The 25,276-nt window shown below is 35.6% G+C and overlaps 2 protein-coding genes across 6 annotated transcripts in view; both read left to right on the top strand.

Moving 5' to 3' along the window:
• The first annotated feature begins 410 nt into the window (after positions 1–410).
• stx11b.2 (syntaxin 11b, tandem duplicate 2) lies at positions 411–3,655 on the top strand. Of its 2 annotated transcripts, none has more exons than XM_073932002.1 (2): positions 411–730; positions 1,297–3,655. In XM_073932002.1, exon 2 carries the CDS (start codon positions 1,312–1,314, stop codon positions 2,176–2,178), a length of 867 nt encoding a protein of 288 aa, XP_073788103.1. In that variant the 5' UTR covers positions 411–730; positions 1,297–1,311; the 3' UTR covers positions 2,179–3,655.
• Positions 3,656–6,023: 2,368 nt separating this feature from the next.
• The window catches only part of mthfd1l (methylenetetrahydrofolate dehydrogenase (NADP+ dependent) 1 like), a 53,658-nt gene continuing 34,405 nt past the window's right edge, over positions 6,024–25,276 (top strand). For 3 of the 4 annotated variants that reach the window (XM_005160551.5, XM_005160552.5, XM_073932035.1), the window contains exons 1-16: positions 6,024–6,328; positions 8,960–9,044; positions 9,130–9,180; positions 9,376–9,429; positions 9,573–9,697; positions 11,189–11,289; positions 12,493–12,629; positions 12,775–12,886; positions 13,270–13,352; positions 14,664–14,761; positions 14,868–15,041; positions 17,704–17,840; positions 19,216–19,262; positions 19,514–19,621; positions 19,809–19,883; positions 21,539–21,641. In XM_005160551.5, the coding sequence (XP_005160608.1) occupies positions 6,093–6,328; positions 8,960–9,044; positions 9,130–9,180; positions 9,376–9,429; positions 9,573–9,697; positions 11,189–11,289; positions 12,493–12,629; positions 12,775–12,886; positions 13,270–13,352; positions 14,664–14,761; positions 14,868–15,041; positions 17,704–17,840; positions 19,216–19,262; positions 19,514–19,621; positions 19,809–19,883; positions 21,539–21,641 (1,726 nt within the window). In that variant the 5' untranslated portion in view covers positions 6,024–6,092. The remainder of the gene's footprint in view (positions 6,329–8,959; positions 9,045–9,129; positions 9,181–9,375; positions 9,430–9,572; positions 9,698–11,188; positions 11,290–12,492; positions 12,630–12,774; positions 12,887–13,269; positions 13,353–14,663; positions 14,762–14,867; positions 15,042–17,703; positions 17,841–19,215; positions 19,263–19,513; positions 19,622–19,808; positions 19,884–21,538; positions 21,642–25,276) is intronic. The other variant, NM_001242996.1, reaches the window with a different exon arrangement.

Genomic DNA, 25,276 nt, shown 5'->3' with positions numbered 1-25,276 from the left:
TATATACGTTGTTTATAGGCTAGAATAAGAGAAGACAACTTTAAAATATGATTAAGCATCTGATATTGTTCCTTGAGGCGCACTTGTGTTGTTCGTGGTCAGATTAGAGACCAATCATGTAATTATTATTACTGTTATTATAATAATTATTTAAATAATTGTTTTGCATTATATTTGAATTTTTTTTATAATTATCTTTTGAGAATTGTTTTCTCTTACAATTATCCTAACGCAATATTAAAATGTAAAAAATGAGGAAACCGAACCGAATAATTACAGAAGCTTTTGTAAACCCAAAAGCTGGTCCAAAATGATTTAGAGACACCAGAGTTTAATCAGCCAGTGAGTGTATAAATAATATTATTCGTGAATTGCATAATTAAAAAAAAAAAAAGAAATGCTGTAATGAAGTAGTCGAGGGTTTTTTGCTTGGGGTCTAGAGATCCCAAGAAGGCGCAAGAGTGTTGGAATTATTTAGAGAAAATGCATAGGCCTACAAAATGTGTAACTAACAAATATAATTTATTATGATCATGTTTAAGGCGTTCGTGGTAACTAAACAGTTGAAAAAGCCTTTGGGACAGTTCTGTGTTTAGGCTCTACTTTGCTCGGTTCTCCCCTGGCCCCGCATTTCTTCTGCCCTCTGTCGGACACATTGGTCATCACTGCACACCTGATATAAGGCGGAGTCTATGACATCATCCTCACTCGTGCATCGCTGGCTGCAGAGGTGAAGTCCTGTTACGTTAAATGCATTTGTTATTTTCACGGACGGATTGGCTTTTGTATTAAGCTGATTTTAGGAGGAAGGGACAGAGAAGGATATAATTTGAGGTAGGCCACAGTCATAGTAATGCTTGAAAAATTTGTGTTATTCCAAGTGGCAAATAGTTTCATTAATAAGAGTCATTTTATACATTGAGCTAATATTACAATTGCACGATTTGGGATTGATTATAATTTTCTGTAATCCGTTCTGTTTTTAATGAATCTATATATCTAAAGACCATACAACGCACTCCTGATCAAGTAGTAAAACAATGATGAAGCGCACTGTAAGAGAAAGAGTTAAAAAAAAGCTTATATTTTTAAAACGTGTTCGTAGAAACTGGTCTTTCTTGTCTGGCAGGTACACGGGCACGTAGATTACGTCAGACGCTTTGACGGGCAGGTTATTCTGTTTACAAGGGCTGTTTGTTGGGCCCATATAGTGTACTTTAGTAACTGCAGTCCATGTATATAACTATGCTGCATATATAATGAATTCTTAGATAAAATACGTTTTGTATCTTTCAGTCAACTACTTCAGCTATGAGGGACAGACTTGGCCACCTCCAGGAAGTTTCAATGTCTAATGGGACAGTTGCAGAGCATGAAACTGCCCATTCACTCCCTGCTTCAGAAAACACAGACCTCTATGACCTTCCTCAGGACTCCAGCACCAACCCTGACATGGAAGCTGTGTTTGATGAAGCACAGGAGGCTCGCCGTCAAATTCACTATATTCGTCTGGAAGTAAAGCGTCTCAGGGAGCAAAACTCACACTTTTTTGGCTCTAGTGCGTCTAATACCACCAGTGACCGCAATGCAATTGCAGCTGACATCAAAACTCGTGGTCAGGAGATGCTTACACACCTTCGCAACATGGACTCCCATGGAAAGGAGCTAGAGTCAAAATATGGTGTCAATTCACCAGTGGCAAGAATAGCCCGAACACAGTATTCCAGCATAAGCAACAGTTTTCGTGATGCCATGGTGGAGTACAATGATGCTGAGATGAGCCACAAAGAGTCCTGCAAGGCTTATATTCAGCGGCAGATGGAGATTGTGGGGAGAGATGTTACTGGAGATCAGATCGAGGAGATGCTGGAGAGCGGTCAGTGGAACGTCTTCAGTGAGAACATGGTTTCTGAGGGTAAAACCGCACGGTCTGCCCTCATCCAAATCGAGAGCCGGCATACAGAAATGGTACAGCTGGAGAGACGCATTAAGAGCCTTCATGAGGTTTTTCTGGATGTGGCCATGCTTGTAGAGGAGCAGAGCTCAATGACAGACTACATTCAAACCAATGTTCAGTCGACTGAAGCAGAGGTCAGGCAGGTCCTTGTGAAGCTGGAGAGAGCCAAGAGACATGATAGGAACAACCCATTTAAGAAAATGTTCTTCTGGAAACGGTGAAATGGCCACACAGTGTATAGTGGTGTTCAAAAGAAACAATTGTCCAAGTATTACAGATTTTATTACAGTTCTAATTTCTAATTTATTTCTCCAAGCAGATTGCACACATCATTACAATAAAATCATTACAAACTTCATAACATATTTAAATATATTCATCATAATGTTTATATTGAGCTACTGCCATTTTCTACAGATAAGTGCTGAAAATCTTAATATTCACATTTGAAGTGTTGAAGATATTTTATCAGTAGTTTATAAAATAAAAGATGTTTTACTCAAACATGTCTATAGCATATGCAGAGAATCATTATAACTTTGAATGCTTTTGCTATGGAGAATTTGAAATAAAAAGTAATTTAGAGGATTGTTTTTTCTTTAGAAAATGGCAATTGGTCAGAAGAACAAATGTTGCCACCACTGTCTTTCCAGTTTTCATTGATATTGTTTGCTCTAAAATGTATTTAAAAATTTAGAAGAACTATAATTTAGTTGTTGACGGAATAGGGTGGCATGATTGCTAAGGGGTTAGCATGGTTGCTTCACAGCAAATTTGCTGGTTCAAGTCCTGGCTTGACCAGGAGATCTTTCTGTGTGGAGCTTGCATGTTCTCCCCATGTCTGCTTGGGTTTTGTTCGGGTGCTCTGGTTTCCTCCACAGTCCAAAGAGAAGTTCTCTAGGGGCATTAGATACACTAAATTGGCCGTAGTGTATGAGTGTGTGTATGTGTGAATGAATATATGGGTGTTTCCCAAAACTGAGAGTTCACAACTTAGTGTACTTTCTGTGCTGGTTTGCGGCAAGATGGCCATCTGCCAAATAAAACATATGCCAGAATAATTAGTGGTTTATTCCACTGTGGCGACTTTTGCTGGAGCAGGTACTAAGCCCAAGGAAAGTGAGTACAGAATAAAGAAAAAATGTTTTGCACCAACTGTGAATTTTCAGTTTCTTTTATTAGAATAAATTCAGAATTTGGTGCCTTATCTGTTGTCTAGATTTCAGACTCAGAAGTGTTTATTCATTGATCCTTCGGCTTAGTCCCTAGTACTGGGAAACACCCATACACTCTCTCATTAACACACACGCACATACTGTACACTAATTTAGTTTGTCCAATTGACCTACACCTATCTATGACTTACAAGAGGAGAACATGCAAACTCCACACAGAAATGCCTCCTGGCCCAGCCAGGAGTTGAACCAGCAACCTTCTTGCTGTGAGGCGACAGTGCTAACCACTAAGCCATCAAGTGCCTATTACAACATGTCTGTGAGGCATCTTAACTACTTCATTTGTACACAAAATATTTGTCAGCTGTATCTCATTCTGTGTGCATTCATTCAAATGGTATTGGCTGATGCCATAAATTAGACTGTAACTTTGTTACCTATAGGTCACTTGTGTCTTCCTCACGTGAAACATAATAACTCCTGCTCACATCTATTAAAATAAACACATGCAATATTACACAAATCTTTCTGAGGACATGTACAGTTGAAGTCAGAATTATTAACCCCCCTGAATTATAAGCCCTCCTGTTATTTTTCTCCCAATTACTGTTGAAGGGAGAGATTTTTTTCAACACATTTCTAAACATGATAGTTTTAATAACTTATCTCTAATAACTGATTTATTTCATCTTTGCCATTATAACCGTAAACATATAAAAAAGACACTTAACTAGGTTAATTAGGGTGACTAGGCAGGTTAGGGTAAATAGGCAAGTTATTTTATAACGATGGTTTGTTCTGTAGACTATCGAAAAAATATAGCTTAAAGGGGCTAATCATTTTGACCTTAAAATGGTGTTTAAAAAATTAAAAACTGCCTTTATTCTAGTCAAAATAAAACAAATTAGACTTTTTTCAGAAGAAAGAAAATTATCAGACCTACTGTGAAATTTTCCTTGCTCTGTTAAACATCATTTAGGAAATATTTTAAAAAAGAAAACAAAAATCAAAGGGAGGCTTAAACAGTATGTAATACTTTCTCTTAGGACAGTGTTCCATGAGAGTGTTATGTTGATACATAAATGAATTCTGTTTGTTCATCTTAGTCTACTCTTCAATAATAAATGGCTTTTAATTATTAATATTTTATTGAATAGAGATGCATTTAAGAAAATGTGAATAAAAAGTACGTTTCTAAACATTTTTGCCAAAAAATGCTGTTTTGTTTATCAAAAAATTTACTAAATAAGACTGCAGACAAGACTGATGGGAATTCAGCCTTTAAATAAATAAATAAATAAATAAATAAATAAATAAATAAATAAGAAATTACATTTTAAATTCAGATTTTGCAATATTATTGCCTCCCCCCCCCATACTTCATTCAAATTGACAACTTGATGCTTAAATGTTGAGTTTCTTTCTTTCAAAATAGATCTTACCAATCCAAAACTGTTGATAGTTAGTTAGGCCACTGTAGACTCACGCAAACCCAACAAACACAAAGCTCATGATATGAATGTGACTGCTGGATCTGAGCAGGTTTATCTGGTGACATCAATTTTAGACAGTGCTGTTCCTGCTTATGTTAATGCTATGCTTCCTTTCAGCTCTTGCCATGAGGATCATCAGTGTGACTTGGGTTACTTAGTTTACTCCCTATACCTATCCCCTGGCTGCAGATACAAGGCTTAAAAATCATTGAAAAAATAATAATTGTGTTATCATTACTCATCCTGCACTTTTTCAAAACCTATTTGAGTTTCTTTCTTCTGTTGAACACAAAAGAGGATCATTTGAAAAATGCTGGTTGCTGGAATCCATTTCCATTGAATTTATTAAAACTATGTAAGTCGGTGTGTGCCAGCCAGCTAGCATTCTTCAAAATATTTTCTTTTGTGTTCAACAGAAGAAAGAAACTCAGAAAGCAATGGTCTCAAACTCAATTCCTGGAGGGCAGCGGCTCTGCATAGCTCCAACCACCTCCAACTCACACCTGCTTAATATAGTCTCTAGTAGTCTTGAACACCTTGATTATTTCGATCAGCTGTGTTTGATTAGTATTGGAGCAAAACTGCAGAGCTGCGGCCCTCCAGGAATCCAGTTTGAAACTTATGTCATAAAGATTGTGAGTAAATGATCGTAACTTTAATTTTTGGATGAACTATCCTATTAATATTCCAGACTAAAATAAAAGTGCGCTGTTTTAACTGAAAGAAACTTGCACTGACTGATCTTAAAATATCAAATCAGTTTTTTATTTATTTTGTGTGTCAAGATGCACACCAGTATTTTTTTTTCTAAGGCACATTTATAAAAAATGTCTTAAATTTAACTATGGTCTACAGTTTGTGAGTCTTAAAGAGATTCACCCAAATCTCATAATTTACTTACCGTTCACTTGTCGCAAAACTGCTTGAGTTCATTTAGTTATTTATTTTTTGAGGAATGTTAAAAATCTGTAACCATTCACTAACACTATCTCATAATGGAAGTCAATGATTACATTTTTCTAAAACTCTTCTTTTGTGTTCAACAGAAAAAGGAAACTCAATGTTTTGGAACCGCTTAAGGGTGACTAAATGCCCAGTTAATTTTTAGTTTGGGTCCGTATCTAACTATCCCTAAGATAATATTTATTGTCTTTATTGGGCAATTGTGATATATAAAAGAAAAAAAATTATGAAAAAAAAACACAAATTCTACAAATTTGTAAATGAAAAGAAAAAACGCTGCGAAAAAATAAGATGTTGCCCAATGTCAGATGAGTCATTTGTGTTCTTGCTTAGACTTGTGAACAATTATTACAAAAACGCCTCAAGTGCTCTTCAGCAGTTCTTCAGTGAGCGCGCTCCCGTGATGCCGGTGTCTAGCACGCGCTTGTCTTGTTCCAGTAGTGCTCGAGAATCACCTGAGCATCAGACCAGACTCCGCTCTGTCAGCAGCTCCAGCCAAGTAGCATGATGAGACTGTCTGTCGCCTTTCGCCACGCTCGCCGGAGCCACTCAACCATACAAAGATCACGTACTTGTGTCAAATTTTTATCCCGGGAGAACAGACACACACCTGATATCAGCGCGGTTTCTTTTCTGCGGGCTCGAGAAGCGAGTTCTACCAGCGGTACAACTGAAACAGCAGCCAGTTTACAAAGTCATGCGAGAAAATACGAAGGACCACCGTATGAAAGAGCAGTTGGGTAAGAATTAAACTTTGTCAGTAAAAAACGTTCATATCGAAAAGTAACACGTTTGTTTATACAGCTACTTTAGCTGTAACGTTACTGAAGATAAAGTGTCTCTTGTGTTGCCTTGATTTGTTTCCACGTGCTGCCGGTTTTTGTCTGCCTGCTGATGTAACTTCTGCTTCCCATTAGTCTTCAGTCTGTCTTCACACTGTGCGGATGTAGTCTACTATAGTTGTTCTGTGTCCTAACTAGGTTACATGTTCATATTGTGATACTGTATAAGTATTTGAATGTCCTATAAAGTGCGACTCTTTATTTTAACTAAACATGAATGTTTTTAGTGGGTCAGTGTTACATTGAATGTCCTCATCTAACCCGCTCCCCTGGTGGACGATCACAATACTGATCGTCTCTCGGTAAAGGATTTCTTTTAAGTGTTTGTTTGTGGGAACAATAGTTATTTTAAAGTATAAAAGTTTTTTTATTATTTTAAAAACTAAAATAACTCATATATGTTCACCATAACTGGAAACTGCAGTTGGAAGACAAACTATATCAAGTATATACAACTAAGTAAGAAGGGAAGTATACAGTTATTTTAGTAAAGCAAAAAACAATGAAAAGTGTTACAGCGCTCTTTGGTCTTCCCTGAAATTATATATTCTTTATGGGTGGCATTCATTATCTAATTTGAATCAGTGCCATATCAAACCCTAGTGAAGTGATTTTTAAATAAATTACACATTAAATGCAACCTAAATGTCTATTTTAAGGGTTCAAATATGTTTTGTGTCAAATGTCTTATTAAGTGTAATTGATATATTTGTGTAAATTCAACCTAATACTGACCTGTACTTAGTACTATGTAATGTATGTATAATAATACATATTATTAGTAACTTTTAATATTAAATTTGAAATGGTAACAACTTTTTGATGAGGAATTGGTGAACCCAGCAGATTAAATTATAATGGCAAAATGTAAAGATTTAAAATGACAGGGCTGCATTATTAAATAATACTTTTTAAATAGTTTTAAGCCTTTAACTGTTTTTAAGTATATTTAAACAAGTTTCTGTTTAAGCCTGAACTTATCTTGGAAAATTTTGTATAATATGCACATATCATCTATAATTTAAGTGTGAACTCCAGATGTGGGGTGGTAGTTAAGAGGTTACAGATGTAACAAATTATTATCTGTCTAAAAGATTGTTTAATATATAAACTATTGTTGCATAGAATTAAGGATTTCTTTTAAAATAATAGTAAAAATGTATGATTTCATTATTTTTTGCCTAGGGGGAAGAATTATTTATTTAATTTTAAATGTAAAATTTGACTCTAAAATGTATAGTTTTAAGGTATAAAGAAATATCCCTTTTTGATGCTGGAATATTGCTTTCCCTCTTTGTACCACATACAATTGACCCTGGGTATCTTTATGCATGTCTGTAAATAGCCAAAGGTCAGGTTGCTGTTAAATTGGGTTAAAGTAATCAGTGAAGATGTCTTTGCAGAAAGCCTTGCAAAAATATTTACAATGGCGCAACAGACTCCTCTGTAACATAAGATACATTTATCTGCTATTTCCAAAATATGTTAGCCAATCTGCTCCAAATGATTATGTTCAGCTGAGCAGACAAAAACAAATACCTCAGATATGAATGTAGCAATATTTTTGTTTGTGTTTATTTCTTGTTCATATTCTCATTTAAAAGTCCAGAGCATAGTTTATATTCATTTCAATTCAACTTTATTTGTATAATGCTTTTCGCAACATATACACAAATAATTTTTTCAAAGCAGCTCTACAGAGGTGCACAATATTGCATAACAATCAAAATCAGAAAAGTTAAATTAAATTTTTGTAATGTGATCTGAAGATGTCATTGATATCGAGGTAAAATAAAAGAATAGTGTTATCAGACCCTTATTAATGCTTGACCTAAATTTGCAGCAGATGCTCTAATTGATTTGTGGTTTAAAATCTTGAGTTTGAGAAATGCATTAAAATAGCCAAAATATTGCAGTGCTGGTTGATTGGATAACCAAAATTTCTTTAAATGCATGTCACTTTTCAAATTTGGCAAACTATTTTTGTTTTTCTGTAATTTATTTTGCAATAAGGAGATAATTATTTTTGAATGATTGGCATAATTTTGGGGGAAGTGCAACTTCAAATATCATTCATTCATTCATTCATTCATTCATTTTCCTTCGGCTTCATCACCCAGTACTGGGAAACACTTCATATATCTATTAATAAAATTATAATTATAAATTAATAATACACTGCATAGTCTTCACTGTAAAAATAATATTTTATAAATCTTTTTTTAAAGATTTAAAGTTATCACATATTGTGTCCAAAAGAAAACAGTAAAGCAGTTATTTAGATTGTCTTTAACAATATGGTTGGAGTGAATGAGTGTGTCTGGTTTGTGCTGTAGAATAAAGTCAAAGTGTTGTTAGGTTATGCTGATCATACTGACTTTATTTTACTTAGAAAATGAACAACAGCTTAAAAGACAATTCTCATGGTTCTTTTAATTTTTGTGGAATTAATGCAGTTACTGAAAGATGCAATCAAAGCACTGTGATTTGAGTGGTTAAATGTGTATTTTGTGTGCATCTCATTTACAGTGACATTGTTCAGAGGTGCAGAGAAGAGCTCAAATCTATTGGAGAAAACAACCCAGGCCTTAAACCCACACTGGCTATCATACAGGTCTGACTTTGTTTTTTATGTAAAGAGTTTAAATGTGTCAGTAAATCTTAGAAACTAAAAGCTGGGATGTTTTTACTTATCACAGGCTGGTGAAGATGATGGTTTATTGGAAATGAATAAGAAGATGGCTGGAAAGGTATAACTGTGTGTTCTATTTAGTCTAAGATCTCACAGTATATTATATTTTAAACATTTTTATTTATATATAAATAAATTATCAGGTAAAATTGAAATTGTCTATTAACTTATAGTTGTTTTCCCAATGATATGTTCTCAAGAATATATTATATACCACTTTAGATTAGTTTGAATGTTTATATTGTCCACACAGATTGGCTTAAATGTGATGCAGATTTGTCTTCCACACCGGTGCACAGAAGAGGAGGTCAGTGATATCTGATAATTGGAAATACAATAAATATATTTTATGAATAAACAAGCATTACTTGTTATACTGCATTCCACAGAAACAGTTCTCTACAGTTCTGTCTCACGATTCATTCATTTTTTTATGCTCTTGAATTGCAGGTCATTGAGGAGGTCTTGAGGTTAAATAAAGATTCTCGTGTTCATGGCATTTTCCTGCACCTTCCTCAGACCTTCCTTTCCAAAAGTGTTCGTAATGCCATCAAGCCACAGAAGGATGTGGATGGGTACGCAACTTATAATTAGATGCTTATGTGTACAACAATATTTTCAAATGAACAGTTTGCCACAATCATCCGTGTGAGTAATCTTGAGAACTCACTACCTGTTAATGTTTTAGGTTACACTTCATTTTACGGTGACATAGTTACAATGTAATTATTCATTTATTTACTAAGTAATATTAATCAATTACATGCACATACTATATGGCTGGGGTTACAATGTAGGTTAGGTTTAGGGTTTGTTACCTGTAATTATGCATAATTCTTTGTAATTATTACTATAGTAAGTGCTACATCACTACATCTGCTTTGATTAAAGTGTTACCATATTTTAAGTTAGTATTTTTTGTCTGTGTTTTTGTGGTAGATTTATATGCATGATGGGGTTTTGCACCAGAAGACCTTTTTTTCTCAGTTTCAAGAACTATTGGCAGATTAAAATGGATTTTGCTGACCACATTTTGCTCCACAGAAACTGGGAATGTTTTAGTTCTAGGAACAAAGTTCTGGGAAGCAAATTAGCTCTTACTTCAGACTATGGTCTAATTTAGCACAATATGAACTACAGAATGAGTATTCACTAGTGTGTGTTAATCAGGTGAATGCATGCCATACGAAACATTGGCAAAATATTTTTTAATATTTCAAAACACTTTTTTAATGACACTTAATGTACCTGTCGCCTTTGTCTGTGGTGTTGTGTTTATTTATCAGCCTTAAATCTAGTTAATCTAGGCTGCTGTTCAGAATAAAGCCTATCAGCAGTTGTATAAGACTGAAGGGTTTATTCTGTGAAAACAAGCACCTAGATGACACACATTATTAATATTAATACATTATTCCACTTATTGCATGGCTACTCGGCACAAAATTAAACAATTAGACATAAAGCATTATTTAAATGTGATGTAACTCTTTAATTTAATGTAAAGCTTGCAGAAAAGAAAATGTCTGAATGTAGTCTGCACTGAACGTATGTAATGTTTAGTCACAAGATGGCGCCAAACATTAAAGAACAGTGGGTTGACAGATAAGCATATAAAAATGTATATAAATGTACTCACAGATGATTCGTAGTACCCAGACGAGCCTGTGTTTATGAGTTTTAGCATTTGTTATCTAGGAATAACATACAATAGATTGTTGTGATTGATCAATCAGAATCAGTTATTCCAGAAAGCTATGTAATAAGTTTGTATTCCTTTTTACTTTTTAATCATATAGTTCCATCACCCTTATAACATACAATACACAATGACAACACTTCTTTAATAACATCATCCTCTATCCTCCAGTTGTTGATCATATTAAACCCAGTGTTTGATGTTGCTGACTTACAGTTTACTTCACTTCAGATTTCTTTGCGACAGTATAAATGCAGCGTTCTAGTTCTTAGTACCCAGAACAAAGGCCTGTATTAATTACAGGATACCTTATAATATATTACAAGTACATTTATACTCACAAACGCATTTCACATTTTTGCTTTTGTAGGGTGTGTGATCTTAATGTTGGCCGTGTGGTGTTGGGTGATAAGACAGATGGCTTCACCTCACCTGTTGCTGGAGCTGTGCTGGAGCTGCTTGCCAAACATGGTGTGTATCTTCTTTTAATGTTTTTATTATATAGACAACTAAACACCAAAATGTTCCACAAAATGTACATTAATAAATACTGAAGAGTTCCTCTAAAAGTAATTTAAAATGCCTGCTTGCTGTTCTTCAAGGTATAGAGTAAATTCAAATGTTTTCAACTTTTCATCAAATTACAGCAAAACATTAATTCTGTGTAATCGCAGCACATAATACAGAAAGACCTGTTTTGCAATTTATTCATGTCATGGTAAAGCAGAATTTTTAGCCTCCATTATTTAGTCTTAAAGGGATAGTCTACCCAAAAATGAAAATTTACTAAAAATTTACTTTACTTCAAGTGGATTAAAATCTTTGACTTATTTCTTTAATTGAACACAAAAGAAGTTATTTTGATTAAAGCAAAAAACCTGTAACCATTGACATCCATAGAAGATATAACAAATTATGCAGAAGTCAGTGATTACAAGTTTTCAGCTTTATTCACAATAACTTCTTTTGTGTTTATGAGAAGAAAAAAGTTTTTAAAAGCATTGTCTGGGGGATAAGTCAGTAAACTGTATCAATGTCACACTTTAGAAGTCATTCTTTTTTTATTGGTGGAATATGCACAGTTTATGTATACTCTATGTAAATATACACATATCTAAATGTCCTTGCATTTTGATTATGCATGCAGAAATAAACAGATATGTTCCTTCTGTGATTACACAATTTAGGCTGATTCTGTTTTCAAGCAATGCTGTAAAACATTAGGCACATTCAAATCCAGACTTAAAACACATCTGTTTAGCTGTGCCTTTACTGAATGAGCACTGTGCTACGTCTGACAGAGTGCACTAGTATGTCTTTCTTTTCCTTTTCATTATTTTATAACCTGTTTTAACACATTTTAATCTGTTTTTATCTGTTTTATACTATTTATTTTTATTTAGTTTTTCTTATATACATGTCTCTTTTATTCCTGTTGATGTAAAGCACTTTGAATTGCTGTTTTGCATGAAATGTGCTGTATAAAATAAACTTGCCTTGCCTAGCTTAGCTATTTAATATTTAATATTGAATATTTTCAGTTTTTGTTGAAAAAAATACTGTACTGTCTCTTTTAATAACATTAATTTGTCTTCTTTCTTTAAAAAGTATCGTTTTTGTCTGTGAATTAAATTCTGTTGACACAGCATTTATCTTTGTGTAATTCATTTTTAGATGCTCCGTTAGTTGGCAAGATGGCAGTGCTGGTGGGTTTGGAGGGACCCCTGAAGGTGGCTCTTCAATGTCTTCTGCAAAACAATGGCATGATACTGCAAACCTGCAGGTGGAGCTCAACAAACCTGCAAAAACAGGTAAGTTGTCTGATAGATGTGGGAGATTTCGATTTAGTTTATATTTATGCGCTGTTTGCCATTTTAACCACCAGAGGACAGTGTTGCTTTTTTAAGGAAGATCATCTGGATAAATCAAGGTATACTTAAAATTGGACTCTTTCAGATCATGGATTCAGATGTGGTGATAACATTAAACACAAACCAAAATCACATTCCATCAACATGGTTAAGGCCAGGCGTGGCAGCCATCAACCTCGGTTCGGCACTATTGGAAGGTATATTTCTTTCAAGTAAAAAATACAATGCTTGGCAGGAAAAATAACACTTGATTTTTATGTTGCTGGTGTACATAAACCATACATGGCACTACTTTTCTTGAGAAGTCTTATCTGATACTTGAAGCAACTGTTATAATTATTATGTTTTTACTCTGAATGTGAAAGACAAGGATGTGGTTGAAGTCAGTCAGTCAGGTTTTCTTCACCTCTCATTACCTGCCATCTCCAAAAAACCTTAATGCATTTCGAGGCCCGTGCTATTTCCTCCACAGCCCACAGAGATTCCATTAGTGTGGGAACATAATAAGACACCACTAATTGTATTTCCTTGAATGCTCAGTCTGAGCCAACTTTTCTTAAATATGATCTTTATTTCTTAGAGCACCCTGACAGCTGGGAGGCCACAGTTGAAGCCCAGTCTGCTGCAGGACTTGGTCCTTTAACTGCTGCTTTTCGAATGCAGGTGAGAGACCCTCTGTTGCTGCTGTTTTTTTCGGTTAAGTTCTTTAAAATTGGCTAAATGATCTACTCTAAAATCTAAAATAAGTCTGTTATTTTATTATCTGTCTATCAAATCTTTTGAACTTGTGATTTAGTGAATTTAAGTGAAAGATTTTATTAGTGCAGTTTTTGATTCACATGTTACTATTACAATGTTCAGGATTGTTATTCTTTTTTATGGGCACATCAGAAATACAGTAAAACAATATTACTATTAAATATTATGATAATTAAAATAACTGAATATATTTTATATATTTAATATAGATATTAAATTTGAAACTACATTTTATTAGGTTATTGAAAGTTGTAATAATATTGTACAGTTTAACAGTTATTTTTTTATTGATGCATATCAGTCAGATAGTTATAGTATTGAATACAAAGAATCACAAGACATCAACTGTTCTGATCTATCAGCAAAAAACAATTAGTTCACATTTTCTTCCACCATGAACTAAATCAGGGGTTCCCAAACTTTTCAGTCCGCGACCCCCAAAATAACAATGCCAGTGACTCGCGACCCCCAATATCCTCTGAGGTGGTTATAAATACAGAAACCTTGCATGCAATGAAGCAGACACACAAATTAAATTTGTGTCAGTGCTTTAAATGTGCCAGAAAGTATAACCTGATGTTATAAAATCAAAATGCATCTGACGCTATTGCTGCCTTTAATATAATGTAATTACCCCAGGGGTCGCAATCCAATAGAACTAGTAACTATAAGCTACTATAATAACTATATAGTTTATAGTAACTATAAACAACTATTTTTATTTTCAGTATAGTTATGGATAAAATATGTTAATTCTTATGGTTTAATAAAAATAAATAGATTTTTGGAAATCACCAGGCGACCCCCCTTCATTGCCCCGGGGGGTCCCGACCCCCACTTTGAGAACCACTGAACTAAATAATACAAATTTATATTCTAGCATCGAAAACAATGTAAAAAAACACAAAACACTAATAAAAACATTTTAAAAATAAGACTAAGTAATATTATTGATCAAAGTAACACATATTAGGCCGTACAGCAATACAGAAAAATATATTAATACAAATATGGTACAGCAATAAAAAATAAATGAATAATTTAAAAATTAAATCGTAAACATCCATATTTTCTGCATACATTTCATGCATACAGTTATTTTTGATCAAATAAATGCAAATAAATGTTTTAAAAATCTTAAAATCTTGCTGATCCTAAACTTTGAGTGTATTTTCAAAACGTTTGCTAAGGAGATGTTTTTGGTGTTTGTGTCAGCATGTGGTGAGGAGTAGCAGAAGGTGGATACAGGAACAGCAGTACCAGCCATGGAATATCCGGCCGCTAAAACTTCACCCACTGTCACCTGTGCCCAGGTATGAGCAAATCCACCTAGTGCTTTCTACAAAATAAACATCAGTCACACCTCAGCTTGTTCATTGTGCACTTAACTAATAGTTCTCTGTTTTGTGTGTTCATCAGTGATATCGAGATCTCCAGAGCACAAACTCCCAAACCCATATCCCAGCTTGCCCAGGAGATCGGCCTGCTACCAGAGGAGCTTGAGGCCTATGGGAACACCAAAGCCAAAGTCCATTTATCTCTCCTCAACCGCCTCCAACACCAGCCTGATGGCAGATATGTGCTGGTAGCAGGGTGAGACAAAATCACATGATATGAAAGCAGTTCTATACATTTGATTGACCAAGTGATAAGGTGCAATTGGTTAATGCTAAAATTATAAGTTTGTTTTGGTTTTTTTGAGTTTGTGGTGTTTTCCATGTTCATTATATTATTGGCAGGGGTTGGGGAGGATGGGGGCTAGTTTACTTAAATTAATGATCAAATAAATAATATAATAAACTTTAAAAGTATATATTTTATGCATTTAATTATTTGCTTCAATTAGCATGTGATGAGCGTGAAATGTTTTTTTAATGTTGTAACAAAACTAGTAATCAATTGTTTAAGCTGTTAGTCAATTAATAGCAATTTTACAATCTTTTTGGCTTTGACCACAATAGATTTGTAGGGTCAAAATTTATTGACCGAAAGAGTGGTGATTGATTACCAGTTCTCCAATAATGTTTATTTGTTTTTTGCTGTGTCAGTGTCTCATGCACACTGTGTGGATCAGCTAAAAAAAGGTGAATATGCTGTATGGACATTATTATGGCAGATTAAACTGTGGTGTCGCAGTCACTGGCCGTTGCCTGAATGTCTGCTACATAAGACAAACAAACTTGAAAACACTCAAGACCAAAGTCTTCATCTCATTGGTTGAATTCTGTAATAATAACAAAAGATGGAGTGTTCTTTAACACTGACACTCCACCTGGAAACAAAGCCAAACCCTGTCTTGTTTTTAAATGAATTTATTAGATTTACACTGGCCAGTTATGTGGGGAATCAACTCTACATTTTCACATATCTAAATATGACCCCGAGCTAAACAACTGTGATTTAATTCCTTTTAGATGTTAGTCAGGTGGTGTGGTTCTTGGCCACTGAAAGCTGAAAGGAAAGCCTTTCTATCAGTCTAAAGTTGTATATATGAATATTTGAATACATTTTCATTTGAATAAACTACCTCCAAAACACTCGTTTATAGCCATATTTACTGTTCGTATTGGACTATATGGTTGAACTACTTCTTGTATTTTTTTTTTTCTGTAGCCAGTTGACCAACCATTTAGTCAGTTTTTGGAAAAAAAATCATATAAATTTTTTTTATGTCATTCTGCATCAGGTGCATTAAATAATACCAATACTAACCGTTACACCATTTTTAATAACATTACATTAAATGCTGTAGGTTTTTATTTTTTTCTGTTAGTTCACATTAACTAGTGTGACAAACTAATGCTAACTATTGCAACCTTGTTACCCAAGTTAAAATGGAACCAAAAAGTCAAACAGGAATTATATCGACCAACAAAGGCTCATTCTTAAAGCGTAGCCCTATATACATTTCTGGAGATTGTAAATTATGTAGCCAGAAATATGTATGGCTTCATTTCGTCTTAAAAATGAACACTATGGTATGACGCCATTACTTTTCGTGCTTACCAGCTGACCGCTTACCTCCATATGGACGGCTTTCTTGCTGTTACCAGTTTGCCCAGTAGCCCGCTATGTATGTCAGCGGACTTGAGACGCAGAGATGAGGTGACCATGACCACAAGGTTTGAGTCCGGTGAAGAACAGTTCCAGAAAGCATGTAAGACAAAAGCAAAAGCCAAAAAATAAAATAAACAAGTAAATAACAGGTTGAGAATGTGGTAAAATCTGAAAACGTGGTAACATCAGGCAAGGGCTTTTCTTTTTCTGGATTGCTTTTTAAAACTGTCGGTTGGGTTTAGGGAAATGGGTGGGCGTTGGTCAACCGGTGCTTTTGAAAACACTATTGGTTGGGTTTAGACAAGGAGGAGGGTGGGTCAGTCAATCATTTAGTCAGTCAGTCGACAGCGACCTCTAGTGCATTTATGAGAGAACAGCAGGTGCGAATAGTAATAGCGAGAAAAACCGAGATCTCAAAAAGTGTACACAGCAGCCTCTGGTGGATTCATGAAAACAAAAACTGCAAAACAGTAGCATCTGGGACATATTTGCCGCTCTCCAAAAATGTATATAGTGGTAGGCTTTTAGAATGAGCTGATGAAACTTTTTTCATCAGCTAATGCTAAATGCATTGACCATATTTTAATACATTGCAGGAACCTGAATAGTTGAAGTGCTGGTACTAGAAGAGATAAAAAGCATTTGAGACAAACTTCAGCTCTATGTTTGTGTTTTCATGCTTTCGTTTGTACTCTGCCACTAAATTCCTAGAGAGAGTGATTGGTGGGCCAGGGATCTTATCTAGCACCGGCCCTCAAGCCCACCAGGAGCCTCCCTTTCATCCGTGTGTGTGAAGCGTGGCTCGGTCAGCTCCGATCGGGGGCCCAGGATCTCTTTCATGTGTGTGGGGAATGCGCAGACCCCTGGCTTTATCAGCGGCCCCTTCCCGCTCCCCTAACTCTTTCTTTAAGTCCGGCTCTTTGTTCTGCCTACAGACGCTGTGAAGCAGCACTGCCCTCCTCACCGGCCTACTCAATTACTGTCAGCCACTGGCATGCCTTTACTGCGCTGCCAAAAGAGCCGCTCCACAAAGACGGAGAGAGGGAGGATGCTGATGGGGAGAGGGTTTGCCGGTAGTCTAATGTAGTCAGATCAGAGGGAAAAAGAACAGGAGAAGATGGATGAATAGATGTATAGTCTCACAGCCCTCTCTCTATGAAAGCATGTGCTGATAATGTTTTTGCTCTATGTTTTTCAGTATAACTCCCACTCCTCTGGGCGAGGGGAAGAGTACAGTGACCATAGGTTTGGCTCAGGCTCTCACCGCTCATCTCAAACTCAACTCCTTCGCCTGCCTGAGACAGCCTTCACAAGGCCCAACTTTTGGAGTCAAAGGTGTGCTTTACTTTTGTGTATGTGTGTGTGTGTGGGGTGGGGGGTGTTGGGGGATTCATGAAGGAAGAAAATGTGAACTAATTGTATATTCAATTCAATTAAATTCAGTTACTTTTTATTTTTATTTCTATAGGGCTTTTACAAAGTAGATTGTGTCAAAGCAGCTTAACATAGAAGTTGTAGTAAATTGAAACTGCCAGTCTAATTTTTTTTCTAAATTAAATATTGGTATATTGTTTGTTAATAGCCAAAAATACATTGTGCTCATCAAAATTCTTGATTGTAATCATAAATTAATTTTAATTATATATTAATATTTATGAGGATATTTTGTAAATGTTCTGCTGTAAATATATCAAAACATAATTACATGTATTAATATATATTTACTTTATACTAAAGCATCTATTTTATTTGATTATTAACCTTTTATTTGCAAATGTCAAACTCCATTCAAATGTCTTGCAGAAGTATTAAATTTGTTGCTGCGTTTGAACTCATTCTTGTAGTTGTAGCAAAACTTATTTTGCTAATTAGTAATATGCTCATGTAGGCGAACATTAGGATGATTGGATCCTTAGGTTTGAGATCAGATCTGATGCCTGGCTATATCAGACATATTGAGCTCTATTTTAGCGATCTAGGCGCAGAGGCGCAAAAGCATTATGGGCGTATCCGAATCCACTCTTGCTGATTTAGGGACTAAAAAATACTGTCTTGTGTCCTGGCGCATGATGTAACAGGGCTGTGCTTATTCTCCTAATGAGATATGGGTGTGCTTTGAGCCCAGTCAGAGTCTCATTTCCCATAAACAATATAGCATTAACAATAATAACATTATATAAATGCAAATTGTCATGAATAAACTGAAAAAGCTCTATAAGATAAAGAAGACATGGAGCTAGTAGTTTTTATATTTAGGTAGAAAATAATAATTTTTGTAACATTTTAATGCTTTAATTTTTTTTCATATGTAAAGATATTTGTGTATTGCTGTACATCTTGTGTGTATTAAGCAACATGCAAGCGTTTGGACCCACACAGGCGCATAATTTATGTCCTCTGCACGAGACTTTAGACCATCTTTTAGTTGGTCAATGGCATAGTCTATTTCAGTTTTTCAAAACAGCAGTGTGCCCTAACACATCTTCTTTTTAGACCGGCATGCCCATGGGTCCACAAAGTTGTGCAAATGGATTTGCTATTTAAACAATGTTGCGCAAAACGTGAAAATTTGTGTTGGTCTGAAAATGGCAAGAAATCACGCCAAACACGTCTTGCGCCTTATTGTTTTGGGTGTATGATAGGGCCCATTGTCTTGTGTTTTGGTTGCTTTGTGTTTGTCAGTCTGCTTCATTATTTGGTCTCCCTGCAGGAGGAGCAGCGGGTGGGGGATATGCACAGGTCATTCCTATGGAGGAGGTGAGTTACTACAGACATCCTGTCTCCCGCTATCAAAAAGCCTTTTCCCATCTTACTTAAACTGATGAAAGTTCTCGAAAAACTCACTCAGCCATTAAGAAGAAATAAAATTAAGTGGTAAATGATGGCAAACACTAGGGCTGTTTTTTACGTATACACTTCAAATTTTAGATTTGTAGTGTAATGCCAGACTCTGTCTGTAAGAGAGAGCTGACATTGTATTCATCAGAAGCATTTCTTTTTCTTCTCAGTTTAATCTCCACCTCACAGGAGACATCCACGCTATAACCGCAGCTAATAATCTAGTGGCGGCAGCTATTGATGCCCGCATTCTCCATGAAGCTACGCAATCAGACAAGGTAGAGCTCTGCTGTCTTAATGTTTTTTTGAGTTTTGCACAGGATGTTCTTCCTGAGTTTTAATGTTGTGGTTGATCAATAGTTAGCCTGTCCATAACATTAAAGCAGGTTGTTTCTGGTTTTATAGGTAAATGTTTATGAGTTTCTTATCTTTTTATGACTTGTATGATCTTTTTATGTCTTTTAGGCCCTGTACAGCAGACTAGTGCCATCTGTTAATGGTGTGAGGCGCTTCTCTCCCATACAGCTGGCTCGTCTACAGGTGAGTCTGGACTTGATTGTTACACGTCAGACCTTTTACGTTTTATTGTTTGATAATGCCCTCATCCTTGGATGTAACCAGAGAAATGCTTTTCAGTGAAGGGAAATGAAGGCTTCATGATAACTAAAAATGATTTAAATTGGTTTTCAAGCATCAGAAATTCACAGTAAACTTAAAAGATCCAGACTTTCCATTATCTTAAACGAAGCTGGATAAATGAGGTATTCTGATTTTAAATGAATGACTTAAAATGAAAATGACCTCAATCTTTATTTTCCTTTATGAGTTACTTTCCTCTGTTGAACACAAAAGAAGATATTTTGTAGAATTCTGGTTAATGGCACCCATTGACTTTCATGGTATTTTTTATTTTTTATTTTTGCTTACTAATGGAAATCGATGGGTGCCATCAACCAGCATTCTTCAAAATATCTTTTTTAGTGTTCAACCGAGAAAAGTAACTCACAAAGGTTTAAAAATGTATGAGGGAAAATTAATAATGAGGTAATTTAAATTTTTTTTAATTTTATGTTATTTTGAAAAAATAAACTCAAATGTTTTAAACAAGTAAAGGGTGAGTAATTGATGAAACAATGTTCATTTTTGGATGAACTATCCCTTTAAAAAGCCACAAATGTGGATAACTATTTCTTTAATCCCTAATCCTTGTCTAGTAAATGGGATCCCTAATTAACATCCAAGCTTACATTTTAAGTATTTGGAATAAATCTTTCTTTAAAATATGACAGGAATGGTCTACAAACTTTGAAGAATCTATTATTTGAGCCTTGTGTACAAAGTTTTTCTAGCTTCTACCCATTTAGTATGTGTTGGTGATTTAGTGGACTTCCACTGCAAAAGTATAATCCTTTGGGCCAACAAAGAAGAGAAAGCTAGTGCATTTAATTGACCCACTGGTGGTGCAAGGTTTCCAGTTGTCACACCAAATATTGCTATTACTGATCTGATTGTAATATCCTTTTCACATATATAAGAAAAGGTCTCAAACACAGCAGACCAAAATGGTCCTTGGGGTGGGTCACGTCCAGAACATATGGCCCAAGGTGCCCTCATCTCTGTGGCATTTCTTAATTTTTTTTTAGATTAAAATTAGGACTTTAAGTATCATTGTGGCCCTTGTAGAAAGTGATTGTAGAAAGTGCAGTACATCAGGTAACAAACAGGGGTCCTCATGTAGCTTCTGCGAAAACTTTCATATAAGGTTATAATTCACAGCAGTTCTCAGCTGTTCACAAGTTTTAGTGTTTTTCTCTTTTTGTTTAAGTAAACAAGTGGTGTTGTGCTATTCTGGCTGTGACACAGATAAGCCCAGAGACTCCTCTAAACACAAACTGTTTATGTTTGCTCAAAGACCGACTGGGTTGACTTGCATTTGGAGAGCCAAAGCTAGTGAATTTCTGAGAGACTGACAACGATAAAAAAACATAATTAAAACAAGAGTCTGAAAAAGACATCTGTGACCATACTGGGGCCTCCAATCGCAAAACATTTACAATTTAGGAAAACACTACTGGATTCTTTATCTGAGACAAAGCCAAAACTAACTGCAGCAGAGAAAATGGTTTAATAGTCAGTTTGTTTGATTTGAAGGATCAGCTTTTTCATTGTCTTTTTCTCAACATTTTATTTTTCAGCGTCTTGGAATAAACAAATCCAATCCCACTGATCTCACACCACAAGAGGTCAGTGCTTTTGTCCGTCTTGACCTTGACCCTGAGAAGGTCACATGGCAAAGAGGTAGGAGCCTGCTTTATTTGCATTGCTTTACTGTTCTTCATATGACACGTTCCTATAACAAAGTCTCAACAATTGACTGGTCACAGAAGTATTTTAGGATTACGTTGAATGGTATGTGATGTAAAAAACATGTGGTATGACAAAGTACATGGCCATCAGGATGCTATTTCAGCATTATTGTACTTTGTGACCCTTTCATTTGAATCCATCACAGTTCAAACTGGCCATATTATTACATCTGAGAGCAGTCTTTAGGAACTAGTCCCCCTTGAGCACATACAGTAACACGCCTGCTCTACGCACCTGGAAGAGATGCCAAATGTAAACCTTCTGCATTGGGTTATGACGTAGTGCCGTCTGATCGCTGGGGAATGAGATTCAGCTGGATCGGGGTGTTTCCCATTTCACTCGTGGCCGCCTGGGAACATCTGCTGACTTTAGCCCTACATTCAGAAGATAGTGCTGCAATGACTGATGGGATATTTGCTCTGTCGGTTCAAAAGTGCACAGTAAGACGAGGGGCCTGGAAGATTAAGAACAGCTTTACATCTCTCTCCTGCTGCGAATGTGTGTGTCTAAGGAGATCTGACAGAACTTTCTCTCTCTCTGTGTGACGTTCATGAATGTAATGTTTAAGCCAATAGCTTTTCCCGTGGTCGATAATGGGAGTATATCACTATAAATAATGATCCTTTGGACTACATCGTCATGGGGCTTCCTTGTTACTAATAAGTCTTCAGATAAAACTTTTAGATGTGCCATGTGGTTCATGTACGGCATCTCGCAGAGAGATGAATTAAATCCGATACACAAGAGGAATATGGGAGACATCCAGAAAGCAGACTAAACCACTGTTGTAATTTTTGCGGCTTGTGACATGTTTAAAATGAGTTTAATAATTGTTCAGCATTTCCATGAGAAAATACCAGAGGGTTTGAATTCTTTCTCCTTCAACATCCCGGCCCTCTGGGAGTTGTGTTTTGTCTCATGCTGCCCCCTCCTAAATTCAGTTTGGAAGAAAGAAAAAAAAAAAAAATGCTAAATGCCTTTGAGGAATGCATGCTTATTGAAAGGTTGTGGTTTCTCTTGGTGTTCACCCCTCTGGGTCTCCTTAGGTCATTGGTTTTTGAGATTCATTAGATTGCCTCATACATTTACTTTGCAGTGACGGCCAGATCTGCAAAATCAGTCCAGCTTGTATCACTTATCGTCCAGCTGAGTTCCATCATGACGTGATTCCTTCCAGCCTTGGCTTTAAATACAATACTGCTATTTTGCTTCAATTGAACAAGACAACCAATATTACCTTTTTATCTGATGAATTAAGAAAATGCAATCTGAATTTTATTTCTAAAAAATGGGTCTTTTTTTTCATTTTCTATAATGTTTAATGCTGCTGTTTGAGCTTAAAAAAGCAAGTAAAAACAAAAAGTCCACTATACTTCTGGTAATGTACAATTCACAACATCCGAAATTTTGGGAGCTGTTTAAACAGAACTGTGTGCAGGTATAGTGTGTCAACAGTCAAATTGGAGTGATAGAAACACAGTAAGCCTCTTTTTTTTTAAATGTCTTGATGTTAAATAGGATTTAAATCCCTTCCATTTTGAGGCCGACCGCAACGTGACAAAGGAGTGTGGTTTACCCCGCACACCAAGTTGGTTGACAGCCCTGTATTAAAATGTTTTCATAGTAGCGCGTATAATCATACCAACAAGACAGGCTGTGCGCAAAGCAACTAGGATTAAAAGATCTGTTCAGCTCTTTGTGATCATCAATCATCATCAAATCTGGTCAAGAATGAGTTTTCCAAGTTTAAAACTTTTTTAAAAACATTTGTAATGAAATTCAGTGATTTACTTCAGCTTTACTTATCACCACAGCTGCGTGTCTGTACAATTATAAAAGAAGATGCTTCAATCTCGGTTTGTGGGCGTTAAATCAGGTTCATTTTGTACATTAACAAAATGGATATCAATACAGCAGTGGATATTAATGTCTGTCCTGTCACATTTACCATGCAAAAACAGTGCAAAGTTAAACGAAGTGAACTTTTTAATGACATTGTATCTAACTCATCGTTGTAACTCCACAACATATACATCAAATAATCATTTGGGAAAGTTCTTACTGTAGTATTTCTCACAAACGTTACATGAAATCTGCTTCTTTCATGTCTGTCACTGTGCTGTTTATCTGACACAGCTGAGGCAGAGACTGAGGCACACTCTGACTGGCACGTGGGAATGGTGGGCGAAGAGAACTAGCATTAAAGGCACAGGCAACAAAAACAGCTCCTTTTTGTTCAGAGCAGAAAATTACAATATTCTGTAAGGTAGAATAAATAATCTGATGGGTGTTTTGAGCTGAAACTTTGCAGACAAAATCTGGAGACACAAAAGTTGTATCTTAAATCTTGAAAAAGGGTAAAATAAGTGCCCTTTAAATTATTCCCGCAATCCCTGTTTGAGTTAGTAACATGTTGTTGCTATATCCAAGAGATTTACCAAGATAATATACTGATACACATGCAGTTTCTTTACCTACTATTTCAATTCCCAGACATAAAACAGCATTTTGTAAACTTTTTTGTTTTTTTGACATTACTGTTGACACTTTTCCACTGCATGGTATGACTCTACTCACAAGACAAGGCAAGTTTATTTACAGTATACAGCAAAGTCCATGGTAATTCAAAGTGCTTTACTTTAACATGAATAAAAAACAAGAAAATAAAAACAACAAAGAATTAACAATTATTAAAAACAGATAACAACACCTTGGTGCTGTTTGGTATGGCGTGGTTAATCTTGGTTTGCTTTTTCACTACATTTTAGTATTACTTTAATTGTGTGGGATTACTGTTTGAATTTCCCTATTTTGCTCACATTAAATCACCTGGCTCTTCAGTCATCCATTTTTGTTGCTATTACGATAAATATTTTTACTTTCTGTCATTATTGTGCGAGAGAGAGCTTATACAGAAGATAAATCACTGCTTGCTTTGCCACTTATCATTAACTTTTCTTTTTCATTTTGTTTGTAACTTTTAGAACTATAAAAATATGTAAGCCTTTTTTTCTTGCTTTTCACACTTCTTCACCTTACATGGGCAGATCATAGATACTCAGACAGACTTTTCACACCAAGAGGAACATCTGCACCTCGTCTACTGATCAAAATACAGCCATGTTGAGTGCTACAGTCAAAACAAATTAATCCTACAGTAGCTGTTGCTGACTTTACTGTGTATTTAGGTGTCTTTTGTAACAAATAATGGTCGAGGTGGTAACTCAGCCGAGGTGAAAAATAATAAAGTACTGTACCAAGTGTAAACCCCCCCGAAAAAAGAGAGCTATGTTGAACCAAACCATGTCATACCATGTATTGGAAAACACCTTATTTGTAGTTGACTTGCCATCAGACAGACATTTTCTGTGCGCTCTTCATTTGTTTGTGCTCTCAGAAAAACTGTATATCATTAGTTTAAACTGACAGGGATTGAATACACATGCAAATATATTGTTGCTGGAGTAACAGAGGCGCTCTTTTGGAAAGTGGGGAGAGAAGCAAGCAGCTTATTTGCATTTAGAGACACCACCCAAAACAAAGCTTTACTGAATTATTTATACTGA

This window comes from Danio rerio, chromosome 20, assembly GCF_049306965.1.
Source record: "Danio rerio strain Tuebingen ecotype United States chromosome 20, GRCz12tu, whole genome shotgun sequence".
NCBI lineage: Eukaryota > Metazoa > Chordata > Actinopteri > Cypriniformes > Danionidae > Danio > Danio rerio.
The sequence above is the reverse complement of the archived record's forward strand: the minus strand, read 5'-3'. Positions and strand labels throughout refer to the sequence as shown.